Consider the following 22624-nt stretch of genomic DNA (forward strand, 5'->3'; position numbering starts at 1 on the left):
AAAGTCATTGTCCTCATTTGGCAGATGATGTATTTTAACGTAAAGAATATAGAATCTGCCAAAATTATTTATTTGAGTTTCGCTTATACAGTGTAAAAGTCTCTTTGGCTCACGCAGTTGCCTTGTAGGCATTTTTTTCTCCGTTCAGCTGTAAAGAATCAAACCAAAATTAACAGCTGCAGTCCTGGCTGCACTTTATTAAGTATGTAGTCAACTTTTTCACCCCTCTTCCTGGCGAAGTTTATTTAGGTAGAAGGTTGATAACGTTGTTCACCCCAAGGACAGAAGTTTCTTCTTTCTTTCCTGTCAGACGCTTCTATCCTGCTAACATTCAAGAAGTTAAACGTGAAGTCCCTGCTTCTTTCTCTCTCCTATAAATGGACCCGTCCCCCCACTGTGTGAGCCAGATTTATAAAATATATCATCTCACATGCAAAACAGAATGAGTCTGGAGTATATGTAGGGTATGTGTATTCGCATGGGCTTGTTGAAATGCACAATAACCCAGAAACATTTGTATTTTGAAAGAGACTGACGTGGAGTACGCGTAGTTTATACACGGGCATGTTTAGATAAATGGAGTAACAAGTCTGTGTAAACAAGTTGCATTGATTACGAGAGCAAATGTAAGCTTGGGGATGTTTGCGTTTCTCAAGTATGGCCCTGTGTATTCCTTACATAAGGGACTGTTTTCCTAGAAGTGGTAAACGTGGAAACCCTCATCTGTAATGTTTAATGCCATGCTGGCCACATCTTCCCCAAGATCCTTTGTTTTAATTGTTCTTCTTATTAGAGATATTTCTAACGGGAGGTGTTCTACATACCAATGGAAGCATTACACAGTACTTTCAACAGAAAGAGTCACTGAATATTCCAAGTAAGAATAAATGTTTCTGATGACATGGCATTTTTCAAATATTTCCGCCATTCAGTGATGTAGTTTCTGATGGCCGGATACAATAAATGCTACTCATCATTTATACAAAATCAGGCTGTACATGTCTATTTTGTAGGCTTTTGCACTTAGCCATTTGCTGTGACCATTTCCCCTTGACGTTAATTATTTTCCTAAAAGGATGTTTCTTACAGTTCCTCTCATAGGAATGCAGAGAGCAATTCGTTTACGGGTGGAAATCCACAACCAGAAACTTCATGCAGTCCCCATTATTTCCAGTGGCTTCTAAACCATCAGCTTGCTTGCCCTCAAATTCCTGTAGTAAGTTTACTTAGGGTTTAGCCTGGGGTGGGAGGTGATGAGAGGGACCCGTGTTCATCCCCTTCCTTGCTTCCATCATGTCCCTGATTAGACCACCTTCTCTCCAGCACATTTTCTCCTTTATCTCACTCACCTTCCGCCTTTTAATTCCTGATTATTCTTTGTCTTCATTCCCTTTAACCACCATTTCTTCCCAGTAATTTGTTCCTTTTGGGGAGGCCTCCTCTTTTGTCAGTGGCTGGTTGCTTTGCTAACAGATACTTCAGTGAAGGGATAACAAGTTGGAGCCCGATATTTTCGTAGATAGTTTACGGATGAAGATTTCTGCCCTCGCTCTCCGTGCCCCTAACAGTGTCTGTCTTCCGATGGAACTGGCCCTTTGGCGCCTTGGGCAGACCTCAGTGTTCCCTCAGTGTTCTTCCCAGCTGCCCTGCTCTCTCTTCACCTGCATTCCAGCCACACCAACCTCCTGCCTGCTCCCCAGACATGTCTCAAGCCTTTCCCTTGCTCCTGCCCGTCCTCCTGCCTGGACGGTGACCTTCCATCTCCCCCATCAAAACCCTACCCATCTTTCAGAGTCCTGTCTCCAGCTCTATCCTCCAAGAAAGGACACTACATTTTCTGGATCCCTCCAACAAGAGAGTCTCCACATTGCTTTGATTGTACGGCTCCTGTTGACGTTCCTAGTATGCCTGTATCTTATTTAGGTCAGTGTCTGTCTCCTCCACTCTACTACGTGGTAAACTCCTTGAAAACGAGGAATATGTATCTCTCATATTTGACTCTCAAAAGCACTGGACACAGCTCCCTACACCCAGAAGGTGCTCATTAATCATCGGCCCATGAGAATTTTTAACCTTCTGATGTGAAACCACTGATTCTCCCCCCAGTTAATGTCTTTACATTGTACTTATTTAATGACATCGCAGAGTAAGTTTACAAATTGTGATGGTTTCTATAGAAGGACAAAAATGACCTATCTCTGTCATGTCTTTAAGCAATGTCCAAAGAGGAGTCAATTCCATGTTGATATTAACTCTGAGCTCGTGCTGTTGCCTGTTGATTTTTTTCCAGACTAGTAGCATAACTTACCTAGAAGTCTTGAGCCATATGCCTTAGCTCTGATTTCCAGAGTCTTCCTCAGCTTTGGTAGTCAGTCTGCATTGTTGTTCTTTTATGTGTACGTGCGTGGTGACCTTGGCTTTTGGAATAATATTACATTGCAAATCAAATTCTGCCTCAAAAGAATTTTTCTTCCACAATTTTCTGCATTTCTGAACAGGTTACAAAATGTCACAATTCAGTAGGGCCAATTATTAAGTTTTCATTTAATGGGCAGTTTTAATGTTCTCAGAGAATCTGAATAGTGATAGCATTTTAAACTCCTGCCTTCCATTTAAGGACTCACCACTAGCTCTCTCTTTGAGCACACCTAGTTATATTTTTGGGTATCATTTAAATTCAAGCTCCCAATTGGTAGGAAAATCAATGAGTTAATGAACAGCCTCATCTTTAAAACTTTTCAAATATTTTATCCTAATTATAAGGCCTATCTAGTGACATTAATTTGATGAAATCCCCGATCATCAGATTGTGCAGAATAGCCCAGACCCAGGAGTCATCTAGAGCATTTTCAGGTTAACAAACGTACTGTTTTTTTTAGGACGAGACCATGGCTTTGCTTACTATGAGAAAAACTTTCAACTGTTAAGGTTTGGGATTCATGTCAGGGTAGGTCAAACTTCATGCTTTTGTTTCCTTAGTTGTGTGTGTTTACCATGTTTTAGTTAGCCTATATAAATGGAAAGCATTGCTATTACCAATAAAATCTCCCCTGACATTTGCATAGCAAATTTTTTATTGGTAAATCACTGCCCTGTGCCCTTGTCCTCAGACTTGCTGAGCTTCATGGTTGCTCTCCAGCCATACAGTGAGGAAGTGGAACCAGAGCTGGCCAAGACCAAGCCCGGTGACTTCCCACATGCCACTGGTGTGTGTTCATGTGAACCACCTTGAATCCTGTTGGGGACAAAGTGGAAAATAGGCCAACGATGTGGCGACTGTTGAGTCATTCATTTCCTGCCATGTCGTCTGCACCTCCATAGACTATCCTCTGGGACGACAACAGAAGATGAGTTCTCCAAATACACTGACGCTACAGCTTGAGAGAAACCTCCCCAGGCAGGCATCATCTCAGTCCACCCTATAATCCAGTTGCCTCTGTGTGGTTCTCTATTGTGATCCTTGTCCCTCTTTATCCTAATCAATTCTCTCTCCATTCTTCAGCTGAAGACAGCCGACACATAGTCTCGGGGAGGTAGAGATCCCTTACGAGCCTTGCTTGCTCAATCCTCCTAGCCTTCCAATAAGTTCAAAGTAGAAGTCTTAAGCCCCTCCCTACTCCTTCAGTTTTGGACAAGGCACCAAATTAATAATCAAACCTGGATCTCCTGGTTCCCAGTCTGCTTTTCTGTTCATGCCCCGCCCCCCATACACTACTCTACCTACTTCAGGTACATTAAGCCTGAATGTCATCCTTTATCACCCTCCCTCACCAGCCAGAAAGTTGTAAGTGTCACATTATATTGGACTGGCCAGCTCATAACTAAAAATGTATTCTTGCATTTCTGCCCTCACTGGACCGGTATAGAAGCAAATTGGAGGCCTGACATGTATTCTTGGCAAAAGCTCGTAACTGTGGAGTACAAAAAGTAAAGTCCTCCTGGAAATGCTCGTCTTCTTAATGATTTTTTGGCCAGATACACAGTAGGACTCAATAACTATATGTGGACTGAATGATATAATCCAGCTATATTAAATAAAATATTATATCACAAACACATAGGCATATGTCAATGACACAAATCCAATTAAATATATAATAACCCAGAGGGGAAGAAAGAAAAAAGAATATATGTTGATGGAGGGGGTGGTGTGCAACTGAGTAGAAAGGCATTTCCTTTCCCAGAGAAGCCGTGCACAGTGCGACACAGGACCTGTTAAGGAAAATCTCACACAGGACAGACTTGCCCACCTTGGCTTTCCATTCGCTTTTCACTTCCACTGCTCCCTCCCGCAAACATGACCTGATTTGCTTCTGTTGCTAATGGAGACCGGTGCAGGTTCAAGGGGTTTTGATTACATAACATCTCATTGTGCCCGTATGCAGATTTAATGGATTCAGACCATCAGGATGTGCTCTCCTGTTGTTTTTAAATTCAGGGTGACCAGCCGAGCACCTTTCAAATTCAATGGAGCAAATGCTGCAGCCACCACGAGGAGGCCTCTGAAACCAGCACCAGATGCAGGGGACACATTCCACTGACCTTCTGTCTCCTGTTTCTGATCTAGGACCCCTGTCCTAGCTCTAGAGAGCTCCTTCCCATGTTTTCATGTCTACCCGAGACTGTCTGGAATGGCCCCCACTCCCCATCCCATTCTGAACCTCTTAGATTGGAGGCTGGGCCATGGTCCCTGTGGATAACTCCTCCCTCCCCAGTTCCTGTCTCTGTCTGACCACCGTGCTGTCCTCACCAGCCCACCAGAGTACCTGTGCTCACCTGCAAAACTGTTGGTTATTTTAAGCCTCTTAGGAATCTAGAAAACAGGTCTTTTCCTCTGTTTCCAAACCAGAAGTACCTAGCAAATGATTTATTTTTAAAAAAAAAATTTTTTAATGTTTATTTATTCTTGACAGAGATACACACACACACACGCACGCACACACACACGCACACACACACACACACACACACACACACAGTGTGAGTGGGGGAGGGGCAGAGAGAGAGGGAGACACAGAACCGAAAGCAGGCTCCAGGCTCTGAGCTGTCAGCACAGAGCCCAACGCAGGGCTCGAACCCATGAACCATGAGAATATGACCTGAGCCGAAGTCGGACGCCCAACCAATTGAGCCACCCAGGCACCCCACAAATTTCTTAACACTTATTGTCATGATTGCTGTTGTCATCCTAATTGCCATTTATTTTAAGAGCACTTATATGTGGGGAGTCTGGGTAACTCAGTCAGTTAAGCATCCAACTTCGGCTCAGGTCATGATCTCGCAGTCCATGAGTTCGAGCCCCGCGTCGGGCTCTGTGCTGACAGCTCAGAGCCTGGAGCCTGCTTCCGATTCCTCTCTCTCTCTCTGCCCCTCCTCTGCTCTCTCTCTCTCTCAAAAATAAATAAACGTTAAAAAAAAAAAAAGCACTTACATGGAAAGTGCTCTATAATCATTATGTAATTTCATTTCATTTACCCCTTGGAGCAAATCTGTAAGGGAGGCATTATTATTTTCTTTTACAGATGAGGAAACTGAGGCTTAGAAAAGTTCAGTAACTTGCACAAAGTCACACAACTATCAAGTCTCAGCCACGATTGCAGCTACTCCTGTCCATCAGCTTTAAGCGCTCAGCTCTCCTTGTCTGAAACCTGATACCAGCTGGGTTCTCATCATGCAGTCAGCCTCCAAGGAACATAAGTAATGCATGTGGTCAAACTGAAATGCCTGTTAAAAATCAGACTATGGGGGCGCCTGGGTGGCTCAGTCGGTGAAGCTTCTGACTTTGGTTCAGGTCATGGTCTCGTGGCTCGTGAGTTCGAGCCCCACATGGGGCTCTGTCAGCACAGAGCCTGCTTCAGATCCTCTGTCCCCCTCTCTGTCTGCTCCTCCCCTGCTTGTGCTCTCTCTCTGTCTCTCTCAAATAAATAAACTTATAAAAGGTCAGACTAAGCTTCTATTAAACTATTAACTATAAACTATTCAAATGCTTCATTTAGATTATCACTGATATTTTCAGTCAATAACTTGAGAATCAGAGTTTTCAGAAAATACTTAAGGTGTGTATTTACCAGCTCCTCCCACCTTAGCTGGGGGGCATGGGCCACCGTGGGCCTGAACAACCCACATATGTGTGCCAAGGTTGGCACATGAAATAATTTCCTTATGGCACATGGAGATTGCTACCCTGAGACCACAGGCAAAATAGCAAAATGGCCAAACAGGTCTTTGGTTTTTTGGTGCCCAGCTCTTTCCTTCTATTCTTCCATTCCTAGCACCGTGGTCCCATTCTGGTGTTCTGAATGTCCCCCTGTAACCGGTTGCATCCAGGCCAGCCTGTCCCAGAAGGGCCTTCCCCAGCGAACACTCTCAGCCTATGAGACACAGTCGTCTCTATGACTGGAAAAGCAGTCTGAGGAAGGTAAACCACACTCAGACCTAGTCTTGGGGCATAACAGAGTTTTATAAGAGTCAAAATGGAGACAGGTAATATTATGAACTCTCTAGACCTTTACCTCTGTTTAGAATAGGCCACTGTTTTCCATGCTGTGTTGCATTTCTGCTCAAATACCCCTGTCACCGCTCTGTGCCCTTTCCCTGCTCTTTCTTCATAGCACATGTCACTACTGGGAATTATATTATGTATCTGTTTGTTCATTGTCATCTCCTCCCGGAGGATATAAGCCCAACAAGAACAACAACCTAGTGTTGTTTGCTGCCATAAACCCAGCATCGGCAAGAGGGCTTGGCACATAGTAGGTGCTTAATAAATATTTATCAATGGAAAGATCAGCCACTTATGTTTCTTCTGAGAGAGGCAGCTTTTACTTTAACTCAGTTTTTTCCCCAAAAGAGCAAATTTAAGAACATGGTTTTACTGTTCTTATTGCTTGAGATGAGGTGATTTTTTTTTCTTTAAAAGGACAATTTAGAGTTGATCTAAAGAAAACATTTAAGTAAATACTAGCTCAGGTGATGCTCAGGTATGGTAAAGTCAGGAAAACGGTATCTGAGTGTCTAGAAAACACAGTGAGTTCAGAAAACCCTGATCTCACAAAATCCACCATTATATTAGTGGATAACCTTCATGTGAATAAAAATTGCAGTGGTCTACACAATTCATCTTGAAATAATTACGAGCCAGCCTTTTCAATCTCACATGATGTGCACCGTGTTCATGGTTCTCTTAGAATTATTTTTGGCTCTGGGAGTTATAAGTAATGTGCATAAAATTAAAACCAAAACTTATCCACATTTGAGCCCAAATATTTCCTCTTTTAAGCTGTTCCCGTAACTTTGAAGTCAGGGTTAAACCACAGGCTTATGTTTTCTTATAATAATTTTTTTAAATATTTGGGTCCAGTGATACCTGCTAACTGGGCTCAGGAACATTCAAGAACAAATTGTGCCATATTATTTAAGTTCTTCCTCATCTTACAAAAATGAAATATCACAAATTACTGAATTTTAATATCTCCTGAATCTCCGAGCCAAAAAAGAAGGAAGATGAAACTAATGACTAATTTAAACACTAAAAAAAACAAAGAAAGAAAGAAAGAAAGAAAGAAAGAAAGAAAGAAAGAAAGAAAGAATAGGAAAGAAAAGAGAAAAGAAAGAGGGCAGGAGATAGGAGAGAGAGCCAAGTGAGCCAAGATTGCTTACCTATTATGATGATTGTTATTAAAATCACAGTTTTATGGGGGGGGGGGAAGAATATGCTTTTGTGGTGCCAGGTTTGAGGGACCCTCTTTGTTAAAACCTTTATCAATGAAGTTTAAAAACTGAGACTAGTTTCTTTTGGGAAGCCTTTTAGTTGGGGGGAGTAGGGCAGGTGACTGGACAGGGAACAATAAATGGGAGGGGTGGAACCATGCTGTTAATAAAAATATAGTTTTCGTATGTTTGAATAAAGGCGGCTCATGCTCTCCTTGTAGACCTCCAGTCAGTGAGCCTGTGCACTTCCTTTTTCCTGCCAGATATTTGTTCCTGGCTGGAAGACATTTTAAGATATTTATTTGATGACACACACCTGCTGGGTAGATGAAAAGCAACCGCTCCCGAGGATGACCTACTTCAAGGGCGCAGTAAGCTTCTGAGGACTTTGGCAGGTTGTCCTTAAATCATTTGAGTGCATCTTGACATCACCTGTTGAACATGTCTAAGGAAGGTGCATTTTCCAGACTCGTTGGAGACAGAGTTGCTAACCCCAGAAAAGAGATGACTGAGTCAGTCATGACTTTGTAAAAGTGTACTCACACAGGGAAGATGCACTGCTTTACCAAGCCAACCCCAAGTATGTGAACTGCCATTCTTGGTGCTCGGGATAGAAACCGGCCACTGTGGAGTGGACCATCTAGAAAGTGGACCTAGGAGGAATACACACAAGTATGGTCCAAGATTGAAGGTACGGAGAATGAGGGTGGAAGATGAGAGAAAATGCCACGAACGAAATTCTGATGCAGTGTTCTCCTAGGAATTTACCAGACAGAGGTTTCCAAATGAGATCAGGGCAGAGCATGGGATGTTTGAAATGCATTAGAGACATTGTCACCAAAGGAGTCCTTTGAAGCCAACTTACCTTTACCTGTTCATTTCCACACGCGTGTACTGAGCACCAGCTGCTGTGAGCAAGGGAGGCCTTAGACAGTAAAGATACAAATGTAAAGAATTTGTATCTCCTTGTCAATATACACAATCTAGTGAGAAAACACACCTTAACAAGAACTGTTTTCATAAACTTTAACACGATGTAACAATAAGTGTACACAAAGAGTTCTTGGCCCTGTTGGACTTCCTGGGGTTGGTGATGCCCAGCCTGAGTTCTGAAGAGTACGTGTGAGTTAGCCAAATAAGAGAAAAGAGGGACATGGAGGCGTAACAGTAACGAGCCATAACTTCGTTATCACTCACAATTTCTGTGGGTCGGGAAATGAGGAACAGCTTGGCTGGGTGTTCTGACTCCAAGTCTCTTATGAGATTGTCTTCAGACAGAGCCTGGAGCGGAAACACTTGGGAAGAGACAAGATCCCGTAGCAGCTAGGGACTGCCTGGGCCCTTCATTGCTTCGTTGTCTCAAGGCCTTTCCAGGTCGTCTCTCTGCAGGAGCTAGTCTGGGCTTCCTTACAGCATGGCGGCCTCCGGCTTGGTGCCACAGGGCCCCAAAGATGCGTTCCAAGAGCAAGATTGGCAGAAGCTGCATGGCTTTTTCTAACCTAGCCTAGGAAGTTATACAGTGTCACCGCTGGGACATTCTAATCATGAAGACAGTCACAGGGACCCACCACATTTCAGCGGGGTGAGACCCAGACTCTATCCCTTGATGTGGGGAGGGCAAGGCTGTGGAAAACCAGTGGGATGGGAAGTACTGTTGCAGCCCATTTTAGAAAATACATTGTGTGCCACACCCTTCAAGAATTTCTCCCTCTACTCACATAATCCTTTACCTGAATATTAATGTGCTCCTTGTTGTGTTTCCTGCTCCCTTCCTACACCATAATCTAAGGCTTCAGTGCACACACACCCACACACACACACACACACACACACACACCAAAAAACTTCCATTTCCTGAAGGAGAGTCAATCACCCTGGTGTGCAATGTTCCCCTTAGGATGATACCACTTTATAAGCATATATCCTGTCACCCCATTTCAGGGGAGTCGTACTTCGATCAGGCACTGTTAAAGCCAAATATGGCTCAGATCTTTAACTGAGATGCCTCTTTTCATCTAACCAAAGCAGACTAGAGACTCAGGAGTGAATGATTTGAAATCTCTCCTTTTATTTGCCATGCACTCGGACGATTGATGGTGCTCTCGTAACAAGTTTAATCAGTGGCATTTTGTGGAGTACTGCATATTTCAGGGAGTGAAAAAAGAAAAAAGTAAAAAAAAAAAAAAAAAAGGGTTGGACTCCAGGAAGTTTAAAAATGGAAGCATTAGCATGTTCTTGGTAGGAAATCTAATGATGTAAAGTTAAACTATTGATGTAAATTTTACATTTTTAAATAAGTACTATTCCAAGTGTGCTATCTTTAATGAGGACCTTAATTCCACTTTTTACACATATATAGTGAACAGAAGTTGGGTTCTTCAAATATTTTCTGTTAAAAATGTATGATACATAAGCAGTGGATCGTAGGGTTTTTTTCGCTCTTGGATAACCTAGAAAAAAACATAGCTCTATTTTAAAATCCCTTCCAGTTCAAGAGTTATCCAAGCAAATAGTGTTGACCAAGGTGTTGAATGCACCGCTAATAATAATGCTACCCTTTCATAAAGCTAAGTAATCAGGAATAATGCTGAAAATAAGAAGCCAGTCATTTATTTACTCTATTTGGCATTGTTAGTACTAATAATGCATTTCAACACTGTGGAATTGCTAGATAATGCTTTTGTGACTTTTATGCAGCTTATTGTTATTTAAATGAACAGTCGACTGCACTGTAATGAAGAAATGCATGCTTTTCCCAACTCAGTTATCAACCAGGATTCTAGGAAAATGAGAATTTGTGTCTGCCTTCATTCACGAAGCAAACTGGAGGTCACTGTTTTCAATATGAACCTTTTTTTAGCTTTTCAACAGTGAATAATTAGGAGCCGCTGCTTCTGAAATTACCTGTATTCACTGTAGAGAAGGAAAGACTTTTATCTTCCACGATGAAATACATTTTCTCATTCAAACTTTGTCATTCTTTTTTTAAATGGCATTTTACACCGCTGAGTCAATCCTAGGTAGTGAAATAAAAGAAATGTACTTTTTGTGCCACAATAGCCTGTTTATTCAATTTTACTTCCTTAAATTTCAGCTCCTCCTTGAAAAATGATCCAAATGCAAAAATGGGTTTAAAGCAGTCGAACATATAAAGCAATTATCCACATAAAATAGTTTTACACAAACACACGTGTTCTTTGCACTTCGATTTAAATTGAGGTGATCCTTGGTCCTGGTAACTTAATGATGATGTGCTTCTATTGAGTGTTTTTAACAGCTTTATTGAGATATAATTTACATATCATATGACTCACCCACTTAACGCATACAGTTCAGCAGCTTTTAGTGTATTCACCGAGTCGTGCAACCATCACCACCATCAATTTTAGAACATTTTCATCACCCCAAAAAGAAATCTGGTATCCATTAGCAGCCACTCTCTGTTTCCCAGCAGCCCCTGACAACCACTAATCTACTTTCTGTCTCTACGGATTTGGCTCTTCTGGACATTTCATTTAAATGGAATCATACAGTATGTGATCTTTTGCGTCTGGCTTCTTTCACTTAGCGTAAGGTTTTCGAAGTTCATCCAAGTTGTAGCCTATATCAGTGCTTCACATCTTTTGATTGCTGACTAATATTCCATCGTATGGATATACAAAGTGTATTTATCCATTTGTCAACTGATAGACAAGATGAATGATGCTGCTATATGAACAACACTGTCATGAGCATTCACGTGCTGGTTTTTTTTCTTTTGCTTGGACATGTGTTTTCATTTCTCCTGGCTGTATACCTAGGAGTGGAATGGCTGGGTCATATGGTAACTCTGTATCTAACGTTTTTGAAGAACTGCCAAACTGTTTTCTAAAGTAGCTGGACTGTTTTAAATTCCCACCAGCAACGCGCAAAGGGTTCCAATTTCTTCACATCCTCGCCAACACTTGTTATTGTCTGTCTTCTTGATTATAGTTATCCCAGGGGGTAGTGAGATAGTGAGAAACTATCTCATTGTGGTTTTGATCTGCATCTCTCTACTCTCTAAGATGTCAGGCATGTTTTTATGTGCTTATTGGCCATTTGTATTTCTTCTTTGGAGAAATGTCTGGTTTTATTGAGGGTTGTTTTTTTTTGTTTTGTTTCCTTTTGTTTTTTTGTTTTAATTCTGGTACCTCACCTCAGGAACGTGGCTAGCAGAACTTAGTTGGAAACAAATATATCTTCCTAAAGGGGGGTAGTTTTCAAACAGACTTGCAAACTGAAGATGTTGTTTTTGCTGTGGAAGTATTTGGGGATTGTGGAATAACTAAATTGATCTCAGAAACCAATTTACTTCTGAAACTTTTCCAATTTGATTTGCAGTAAGAATATTGGTGGTCCCAGAACCATACCTAGAAAAGGGCTTAAAGATCAGCTTGTCCAATTAATTCATTTTACAAATTAGGAAACCGAAGGCCTAATATGTGAGTCACACCGGGAATTAATGGCAGAGTTGGAACTCTATCCAGGTGGAATCCAGGTACCCAAGTGTTCTATTTACTTTAGAGAGAATATAATGTACTTTTCAAACGGCTTCTCACTGATTTGAAAAACATGGCAATGGTGAAATGCTCTGAAATGAGAATCAGTAACATTTATTGTTGAGCACTTAACACATTTCGTTTTACTTTATCCTAAGTGTAGTGTAGGTTAGATTGATGTTATCATCCTCCCTTTTTATGTGTGGGGAAATGGGTTAATGGACTTGTTCAATGGCACCTATCTAGTAAATGGCAGATCCAAACCCAGACCTTCTGATTTCAAGTCCAGAGTTCTCTTTGTTTCCTCTGGTCTGCCAGACTCCTGAAGGACAGCATCAGTGCTCTGTGACCCATGCCACCTTGGAAGACTTTGATTTCTGATCACTAAATCATTGATGCAAGTAACAGATGGGTGGCGTCATGGAGCACTCCTTCACCATCGTTAATCTAGTTAGGTAACAAATCCAATGTTCGTAACTTCGGAAACACAATACATGTGCCAAATGACAGAAGAATTGTTCAGGTATAAAAACATAATACTTTAGGGGCGCCTGGGTGGCGCAGTCGGTTAAGCGTCCGACTTCAGCCAGGTCACGATCTCGCGGTCCGTGAGTTCGAGCCCCGCGTCGGGCTCTGGGCTGATGACTCAGAGCCTGGAGCCTGTTTCCGATTCTGTGTCTCCCTCTCTGCCCCTCCCCCATTCATGCTCTGTCTCTTGCTGTCCCAAAAAATAAAAATAAACGTTGAAAAAAAGAAAAAAAAATTTAAAAATATAATACTTTAAATTATCTATTAATATAATAACATGTTTGTAGAGTACTTTTCAGTTACAAAGCCTTCACTTAGACTTTTATTTTGATGCTTACAGTTATGCAAGACAAGTTTTTCATTGTCTTTGTTTTTATTCATGATACACTGATGCCTGAAGTGCTTCAGTTGCTGAAAGATAAGGTCTGAGGCAGACCTACATCTCCTATCTGAGTGTCTTGGCTCCTGTGTAGTTCTGTGTTCCCTCCAATGTACGATGCTCCGCCTTAATGATGTGCTGAAGGACACTCATTTGAAAGAAAAAGAGACTTTATACCATTATTCCAGACAACAACAGAGCTGTGACTAAGTAGAAGTTATAGGGAGGCAATTTGGAGCCCATATAAAGAAGACTTGATCCGTCCAACAATGAAATGTGTTGTCTTGTGAAGGAGTGAGGTCTCTTGTCATTGAACTGTTCAAGCTAGAGCTGGATGACCATCTGGAAAAATGCTCTAGAAAGGATTTCTGCATTGGGGTGTGTGTGTGTGTGTGTGTGTGTGTGTGTTAGTGGTACCAAGAGAAATTAGATGGCATTTAAGGTCCCTTTCAACTATGAGATTGTGGATCTTTTTTAGTTAAGAGAATAAGCTGGCTTAAGGATCTTCTGTGTCCTTATTGAAGAAAGAGACTTTCACTCTCATAAATTTTCGTCTTGGGTGTTAAAGGTGCAGAGTTTTCTGTTTGAAAGAGAGAAACCAAATTTATTAACCTAAGTTGCTGGTTTCCAAGTGGTTAGAACAGCAGTTCCCAGCTACATTTCTAGACACTATGCACAACAAGGGTTCCATATTCAAGTAAGTTTGAATGAGAGCCTTTAATACACCATTGTCCTCTGTGACAATCCAAGAGGGAAGAGAAGGTATACAGCAATGTCAAATGTATTTTTTTCCTTTGCAAAGTACTTCAGTCGCACCCAGTGGTTCTCAGCTCTGGTTGCACCTGAGAACCGCCTGCAGAACATTTTAAAAATACAGGTGACCAGGCCCTACCCTGGACGGAATGAATGTGAATCTCTAGGAGTGGGTTCCCAGCATCAGTATTTCTTAACAGCTCTCCAGGCGCTTCTTATATGGAACCACAGTTAAGAAGAACGAGTCCAGTCTGAGCATGAGCTCAGGCAAAATCCGGACATTTACTTTTGTAAGTCAGGCCACCATTTAGAATTCAGATTATTAATTCAGAGCCAGTGCTCGTAAGTATGATAAGAGGCAGTATCTCATAATGAGTCACACTACTGCTCTTGAGACAGACAGCCTGGCTTTGTCCACTTACTAGTTTTATGACTTCCAACAAGTTATTTTAATCTCTCTATGCCTCGGGTTCTTTTTTTTTTTTTTTTTTTTAATGTTTATTTATTTTTGAGAGAGAGAGAGAGAGAGAGGGAACGAGTTGGGGGAGGGGCAGAGAGTGAGGGAGACAGAGGATCCAAAACAGGATCTGTGCACTGACAGCACAGAGCCCGACATGGGACTCGAACTCAACAAACCCCGAGACCGTGACCTGAGCCGAAGCCGGTGCTTAAGCGACTGAGCCACCCAGGCGCCCCTTAATCTCTCTGTGCCTCAGTTTCTTAATGTGTAAGTGGAGATTATGATGGTATTTATAAGCTAACAACTGAAGTAAAGACCCAAAAGAAAATAAAAACTCTACATATTTGATATTGCAATTATTGTCATCACCACTGTTGTGTTAGTGGTAGTAGAAGCGGCAGCAATGGTAGTCTGGCTAGGGCTGGGGGCTAAGTGACTACTGGGGAGATGGTTCGCTGTGTACAGGGCTTCCGACAGGACTGGACCTTCCTTGTAAATGAAGAACTCTGCTGCAACGTCATCAGCGTCCTTCCTCAGACTCAGAACCTCCCAGTGAAGTACAAAGGGTCCCCAACGTACGGCGGTTCAACTTACAAATTTCCAGTGTCACGGTGGCACGACAGCAGCACGCGTCTGGTAGAAACCATACTTCAGCCTTTGAATTTTGATCTTTTCTCAGGCCGGCGACACAGCATAGAGTACTCTCTCGTGTTGCCGGGCAGGGGCGGCTCCCAGTCAGCCACGCGATCGTGAGGGTCAAAATGGCTACACTTACGACCATCCTGTCCCCATACAACCATTGTGTTCTTCACTTTCACTACAGTAGTCAATAAATCACATGAGACATTCAACATATTTATTTTTTATTATAAAACAGGCTTTGTGTTCGATGATTTTATACTCCATAAGTCACATGAGATATTCAGCATATTATTTCTATTTTATTATAAAATAGGCATCGTATTACGTGATTTTGTCCAACTGTAGGCTAATGTCAGAGTTCTGAGCACATTTAAGGTCAGTTAAGCTAAGTTACGTGGTGCAGTAGGTTAGGTATGACAAATGTTTTTTTGACTCGCAATATTTTCCACTTCCGATAGGTTTATTGGGACATAACCCCAATTGTAAGTCAGGGGAGAGCTGTAGAATGTTCTGTGTGAAGTTTTCTGCAAGAAGCTAAGGCTTAAACCAGATAAGCCCCTGCCATTCTGTCCACCTCTTAATTCTATGTTAAGAATGGACTCTGCCACCCCAGGGGCCTAGGCTGAAGGGTCATGCTGAGTTTCTGTTGGATAACCGGGACCTGCATGCACTCTATATGACAGACTGACCTCCTGAATCCTCAGGATAATCTCAATTTCAAGCGGTCCGCCCTGCTGAATGATTGGATCTGTGGTTCAGAAAGCATGGTTGCTATTGACTAGGAAGCAATGGCTTGGTACACCAATGTCCTGGACTAATGGTGCAAAAAAGTAAACACAGTCTGAATACATGGGATAGCCCCAGAAAACAGCTAAAGAACAGCACAATCAGGCATAGTTTCTATTTAGTTTTCAGTTGATGAAGGAATCATTTGAGGTAGCTCTAGTCACCAAGGGTAGAGTAACAAGAGTCCCTGACTCTCTGGGGGTTTAGGACAGGTGTGGACATTACACGGATATTACAGGTTCTTTAGCACATTTTCCATCAAGGCAGCCTCCAATTGCAATTGTGGAAACTGGTGGAATATTCCTGGGAGGAGCTCCAATGGATTGTAAAGCTGAATAACATCTTTGTCTCAAGAACTTATATGAGAAACTGGGTTTTTTTCCCTTTTCTTCTACAAGCATTTTGTGGCTCACCATTGCAGACACTGCATATCTTTGTATCCCACACAGGCCCCATGTTAATAGTTGTTTGCTAGTTGTGGTCATTTAATTGAAAAAAGCTGGCATGGAGATATTATAGGTCCCAATAGGTCATTTGTGTATCAAGTTTGGTGTTATTGCCTTTGACCAAACTCCTTCCAAGTCCAAATTTATTACAGTTCTCTAAATGCATTAATAACATATAAGAGGATAGACAGAGGGCTGAAGAAAAGATGTGTGTGGCCTTTAAATATGCCAATCGTCTACAGCTCTGAGGGTTGCTTGCCATGGCCTGTTGCCAGGAGTGCATTATAGAATTCCAGATGGCATGTTATGTTGGTACTTGTTTTGCATTTGCTCTGAGAATGAGGTTAAAGAGGAAGCTAGACTATGGCTGGGATCCTCTTGCTTGCCTCTCCCAGAGTAGATCCTGGACACCTCCTTCCCTCCCACCAATCAGAAGGCTGGCCCAGCCTCTCTTGAGGATTGTGGATTCAGCACGCTTGCTCTTTCCCCGTGAGTTCCCATGCACCTAGTCACCCTGCCCCACAGAGACCAGTGAGACCGAACTCCTTCGTATGACCTGTGCTCACCCTCCCACAGACCCCGGGGCTGGGGCAAGTATGGGCCTGAATTCCAAGACTCAATAGATAAGGGTTGTGTTTTTCATCAGCTTGCCTGTCCTTTTTTTTTTTATTTTCTGCGAGATTCTCTTTAAAACAAAAAACAAAACTTTTATTGCAGGAATTTACTCTCTCTCTCTCACATATGCACACACACACACACACACACACACACACACACACACAGAAAGCAAATAGTGTCATGAACTCCATGTTGTCCAACACCCAGCTTTTACAATTACCAACAGTTAGCCACTCTTGCTTTCTTTTCCCTTCCCTTTTTCTTTTCTGTTTTGCTAGAGTATTTTTAAGCAAATCCTAGATATCTGATTTTACCTGTAAATATTTCCGTTTGTAGCTCTAGAGTATATAGCATAACTTTTTAAAAACCTAACCACAAATACCCTATCACACCTCACAGATTTAATAAAAATGTAATAATAATAATAATAATAACCTGTCCAGGCTCAATTTTCCCTAATTGTTTCACAGATGTCCCCATACTGTTGGGCAATTTAAGTCAGGGTTCAAAGAAGGTACAGCTGTTGCATTTGGCTGATGCATTTTTTTTTAAATATTTTTTTTTCAACGTTTTTTATTTATTTTTGGGACAGAGAGAGACAGAGCATGAACAGGGGAAGGGCAGAGAGAGAGGGAGACACAGATTCGGAAACAGGCTCCAGGCTCCGAGCCATCAGCCCAGAGCCCGACGCGGGGCTCGAACTCACGGACCGCGAGATCGTGACCTGGCTGAAGTCAGACGCTTAACCGACTGTGCCACCCAGGCGCCCCTGGCTGATGCATTTTTAAGTGTCCTTTAATCTGTTATAGATCCTCCGCCAGTTTTCACTGTACTTATTTGTTGAAGAAAAGCAGATCATTGTCGTGTAAAAATGTTCACATTATGTATCTGGCCTCTGCATCTTCCTTGTGCTGTGCAGCATGTTCCTCTCTTCTCTATTGTTCCTGTAAATTAGTCATTAGTTTAAAAACTGAATGAGAGGCAGGATACCTATATGGCATCACATTAAGGAGGCACAGAACAACTTGTGTTGATGTCAGGATTGATCAGTGGGTTCAGGTAGGGTCAGCCTGATTCGTCCATTATGAAATTCTGTATGGACCTGTTAACCTAATGGTTTTACCAACCATTGATATCACTGCATACATCCGTTAGGGGTTACAAGTGGTGATTTTCAATTCTGTCATTCTTTCTGCATTTATTAGCTATTTTTCTATTTAGAAGAACTTACCATTATCAACTCTTTGGTTCTTCTGAAATACAGTTCATACAAGAAAAGCATCATAAATGCTTCTTTCCATTTATCAATGTTCAAAACGCTGAATTCCACCAGTGAGGAATTGTGGCCAGTGAGGCTTCTTTGTCACTGAATATTGCTATAAACACTTGGGTTTTTATCTTTTTTCATATGCATAAGCCTCTTGTAGTAAGTGCTCTTTTTGATGCTCAAATGTCCCATCTGTGATCAATAGGAGCCCCTTCTAGTTGCCTCGGGTCACCTTTTAATATAATTACCCCCTAGGCTTTCTTCTCTAGCAGAATAAGATACCCCGGGTTCCTGGCCCAGACATGGAATCAGCTGTTTCTACAAGGAATCCTAGTTCCTTTCTGTGGGAAATAGTATGTAAAGACCATGGTCTGGGCACTAGGGATAGATTTCCTCTTAAAACGGTTCTGTGTGTACTGGAATGGTAACTTCACCTCCTGGTGATGTCCTCGGCCCTGCTCTCTGTGGACCTCTGGTTCCACCTGGATACTCCCTCTGGTTCCACCTGGATACTCCCGCCCCCATCACTCATACCAGCCAGCGCTCACCTGTCCTCCAAGCAGCCCCTACCTCCTCTCTCTACACTTTCACCTCTCCCTTCTAAGTTGGATGCCTCGCTTGCCTCCAAGCTTCTGAGACGCCAACGTAGGGAATACTTCCGTAACGCTGAAGAATAGTGACACTCTTTTTTTAAGAGGCTATTTTTATTTATTTTTTGGAGAGAGTTAACCTCCCGTCGCTATCCAAGTCTTTGGTAGACAAATCCAGTCTATTTCTTAACCCAGAACAACAGTGTTTTGAAACACCAGGGAAATAGCCCACCCACCAGAGCTGGGGAGGCTTTATAAAACCAGCAGTCCCCTCAGGTGTGTGTATTTTCCAGGGAAGCTTAGGTGGCTGCGTGTTGAAATTTGTAACTAGAGTTGCCAGGTAATGAAAAAGTGTTGAGGCATTAGTTTCTCTTAACCGTTTCTAGGCCATGTACCCATCTGGACTTTCTAGAAAAAGGTGCATACACACAAGATTCGGTAGACAATTTCATTGGCTTCGAGGAATTCAGATTATCTTGGAGTTAAATTTGTTTTCACGGACTAGGTCCTGATTTGCATTGTCTTGTTGGAAGCGGTAGAGTTTGGAGGTCGGGTAGAATCTGGACGAGAGGCACGTAGCTAGAGCCAAGGTGACAGCTTTAAATCATTCCAGCGAACGTTATTCATCCTTTGGTCTAGAGCTACTCCTCACGCTGGTCCGTGAACTATCTGGTGTCAGCCTGGGACATCTTAAGTGTCGAAACTGAGAGTAAGCATTTAAAAACATTCATGGCAACGTGGTATTTGCTACAACATGTAAGCACGTGGTCGGTGGCCTTGTCTCCTCGACCAGGACACAAACCATTTGGGACGCTGTCGAGCGCACTTGGTGAGTTGCACGCGGCAGGAGCTGCGTGGTGGCCGTGAGAGCAGGACCCCTTATCAGTTCACGATGGCTGGAAGCAAAACATGGTCCTTCCATCTCTGACGACGTAAGAGGCAACAGCAGGGAAACCCAGAATACTTTCGCTCAGCCTACTGTCCCGTTGCTTTAGCCTGTGGCTCTGTTGGCACTTGCTTCGGATTTGTGTCCACTGGCCACCTCTATAAAGCTTACCTAGGACAGAGCTGAGCAAAACTGCTCTCCAAAGAGAGAAGGCACGTTCTTTCCCTAATGAGAACCCTGTGGTGGGGGGGGGGGGGGGGGAACTGCTGTAATTCCTAAGAAGTTGGAGTTACCTACATGAAGGAAGCGTGATAGGAAATAAATCATAAGCAGTCGGTATTCACTGAACAGTCTCACAGAACATGAGCTAAGCGGAGTAACGTTAAGTAGCCAGTCCTCACAGAAGTCGTGAGGCTTTCAGGATGGCGTGTGTTTCAGGGTATACATTTCACTGTGAATTAATTTCGGTGTGAATTAACAAGTCAGTAACAAATGGGGCCCATTTTCAGGGCAGAAAAATTCGAGTGGTCTCGCGTATAGTACCCCCGATGGTGGGAAGAACGTAATTTATTTAATCTCCAGAATGAGACGGCATAAATGAAAGGATAGAGAAGAAAGGGTAGTGTATTCCTTGCCCAGTTTTTTTCCTTCTCCCAAACCTTTCTATCATCTCTTTCTATCTTCCCTGAGGATCCGGGATTAGTAAAACCCACTCTTTGAAGGCATCCAAAAGCTTGTCTTTAGAAACTGGGCTCGTGAGACGTCACCTTTAGCTCTCGAATCTCCTGGCCTGAGAACAGACGGGCCTCGGGAGGACCCCGCCCTTCCCCACCCTCACCGTGGCTGGCACCGCGAGAGTCCCCTCCACACTCCCAGCATGCCTTGGTCCACCCTGCAGCCTCCTTGACACCACGCGGTGCATCTGTGACACAGGCTGCTGACAAGGCGGCTTGAACTGGAAGCCACCAGCTGTCTCATTTACCAGAGAAAGGGATTTTTTTTTTAATTTTTTTTTTTTTAACGTTTATTTTTTTGGGACAGAGAGAGACAGAGCATGAACGGGGGAGGGGCAGAGAGAGAGGGAGACACAGAATCAGAAACAGGGTCCAGGCTCTGAGCCATCAGCCCAGAGCCCGACGCGGGGCTCGAACTCACGGACCGCGAGATCGTGACCTGGCTGAAGTCGGACGCTTAACCGACCGCGCCACCCAGGCGCCCCGAGAAAGGGATTTTTACCTCAGGACGGGTCTCAGATTCTATGGATGCAGACCCCACTTAAAGAGACAGAGTTCCTTCTTTATTTTTCTTTTCCTTTCTTCCTTCTCCCCTTCCTTTCAGTTGAGGAGAATTAGAAAAATTAACTGAAGAAGAAAAATTGAGACTCTCCCACACAACTGATGAAATGAGCAGGAGATGGTATATGGGCTTTTGCTACAAAGTGACAACTGGCTTCTATTTGTCAATGACTATTAAGTGAACCAGAAGTTTCTGGAAGTAACTTTGTTTTTTAACATCCCTTCTGAATAGCACAGGATGTCTGCTCTATCTCCTTGTAAGAAAGACCCCTCCGGAAAAAATTTTGTCCTGCCTCCCGTGCACAGGCTACTGAGGGCAGTAGGAGCATGTCCACAGTACGTGGGCCCAGAAATGCACAATCGCTGAAGTCTGATATGACCTTTGTCTCCACAAATAAAAAGACTGATAACCCCAGGTGTCACCACCACATTTTTTAAACACATACATCACACAGGGCTCAGCTTAATGACTGTTTTCAAGTACAAACGAATTTCCTGAAATGGAAGAGAAGGAATAGAATCACTCTATGTAAAGAGGGGGGGAATCTGGGGTAGGTGTTACTAGAACATGATTACCCCTAATGTTCCCCAATAATATCTACCAGTAAATGTTTCCTGCACCAGTGCCCTAACTCCTCTACGGTTTATTGATAGGAACATGATTATGGCAACCATTTCTTGAGTGCATCTATGTACCTATTCTTTGCTAGTGGAGTTTAAAAGCCTTTAATATCCCTAAGAGATCAATGTTTTTATGATTTCATTTCATAGATTAAGCAAACAACTTACTCAGATCATGTCCCTCATAAGTGGTCAAGCTGGTCTAACTTCTCAGCCTTAACAATTATGCTGGCCTCTAGGGCATTTTTCCTTTGTTTTTGTATTTTGTTTTGTTTGCCTTTGTTTTCTTCTTAAAAGTTTAAAAGAGAGGCTCCTGTACTCCTTGACTACAGAAAGGTTCCAAACCACTTTTTATCCCCGAATTCTCACAAGCCCCCAGAGGGAATAGAAACTGGTCACAGCGCTATCACCGAAAGGTAATAATTAATGAAAAAAGTGTCACTTAAAGAGATCAATGACACAAAATGTATGTTTCTCTTGGATTAACTTTGCTAACACTCTTTAAATAATGAGTTGATATCAGCAGGGACCAAAAAAAAAAAAAAAGAAAGAAAGAAAGAAAGAAAATGCAAACAGACTTGAGCAGTTTAATCCTCTGGGAAGAAGAATATGAAAATAAAGGTGTTCTCATAGCCTTAAACGGCCACTCCCACTTCTTTTTCTGTGATAATAATTGTGATAATTACCACTCGTTGTGGGCCTTTTTTGTGCCAGGCAACGTGCTTATCTTTAAGTGTGAACAAGCCCAAAAGATAGGAACTGTTGTCTCAGTCTTGCAGTTGAAGAAACGAAGGGTCTATGAAGGGAAGAAGTTATGTCCCTGTGTGGAATTGTACGAAAACTCTTCCTCCAGGAAATCGAATCCATACAACAGAAGTAGCGGGAAATACGACACGGATTCATGAGCATCTGCAAGTGACCTCGCACAAATTGATGCTTCAGCACTGCCAAGTGCTGAAGGAGCAGCGCCTCCTACGGTCCAGCACAGTGTCATTGATGGGGACGCGTGGCAACTAAAACACAGTCAGGTCAGGGGCCCTGGGGTGGCTCAGTCGGTTGGGCGTCCGACTTCGGCTCAGGTCATGATCTCACGGTCCCCGTGAGTTCGAGCCCCACGTCGGGC

The 22624-nt window shown here is 42.7% G+C and overlaps 1 protein-coding gene across 6 annotated transcripts in view; it reads left to right on the top strand.

The window, feature by feature from the left end:
- Positions 1-22624, top strand: part of VTI1A (vesicle transport through interaction with t-SNAREs 1A) — a 349036-nt gene that overhangs the window by 240944 nt on the left and 85468 nt on the right. The window contains exon 9 of one of the 6 annotated variants that reach the window (XM_086680877.1): positions 5523-5943. The exons of the other annotated variants lie outside the window; for them this stretch is intronic. Coding sequence (XP_086537003.1) covers positions 5523-5526 — 4 coding nt within the window. The 3' untranslated portion in view covers positions 5527-5943. Of the gene's footprint in view, positions 1-5522; positions 5944-22624 lie in introns of those variants that run through there. 6 annotated transcript variants of the gene reach the window in all.

This window comes from Puma concolor, chromosome D2 (assembly GCF_028749965.1).
Source record: "Puma concolor isolate L17-30 chromosome D2, mPumCon1.1.hap2, whole genome shotgun sequence".
Classification (NCBI taxonomy): domain Eukaryota; kingdom Metazoa; phylum Chordata; class Mammalia; order Carnivora; family Felidae; genus Puma; species Puma concolor.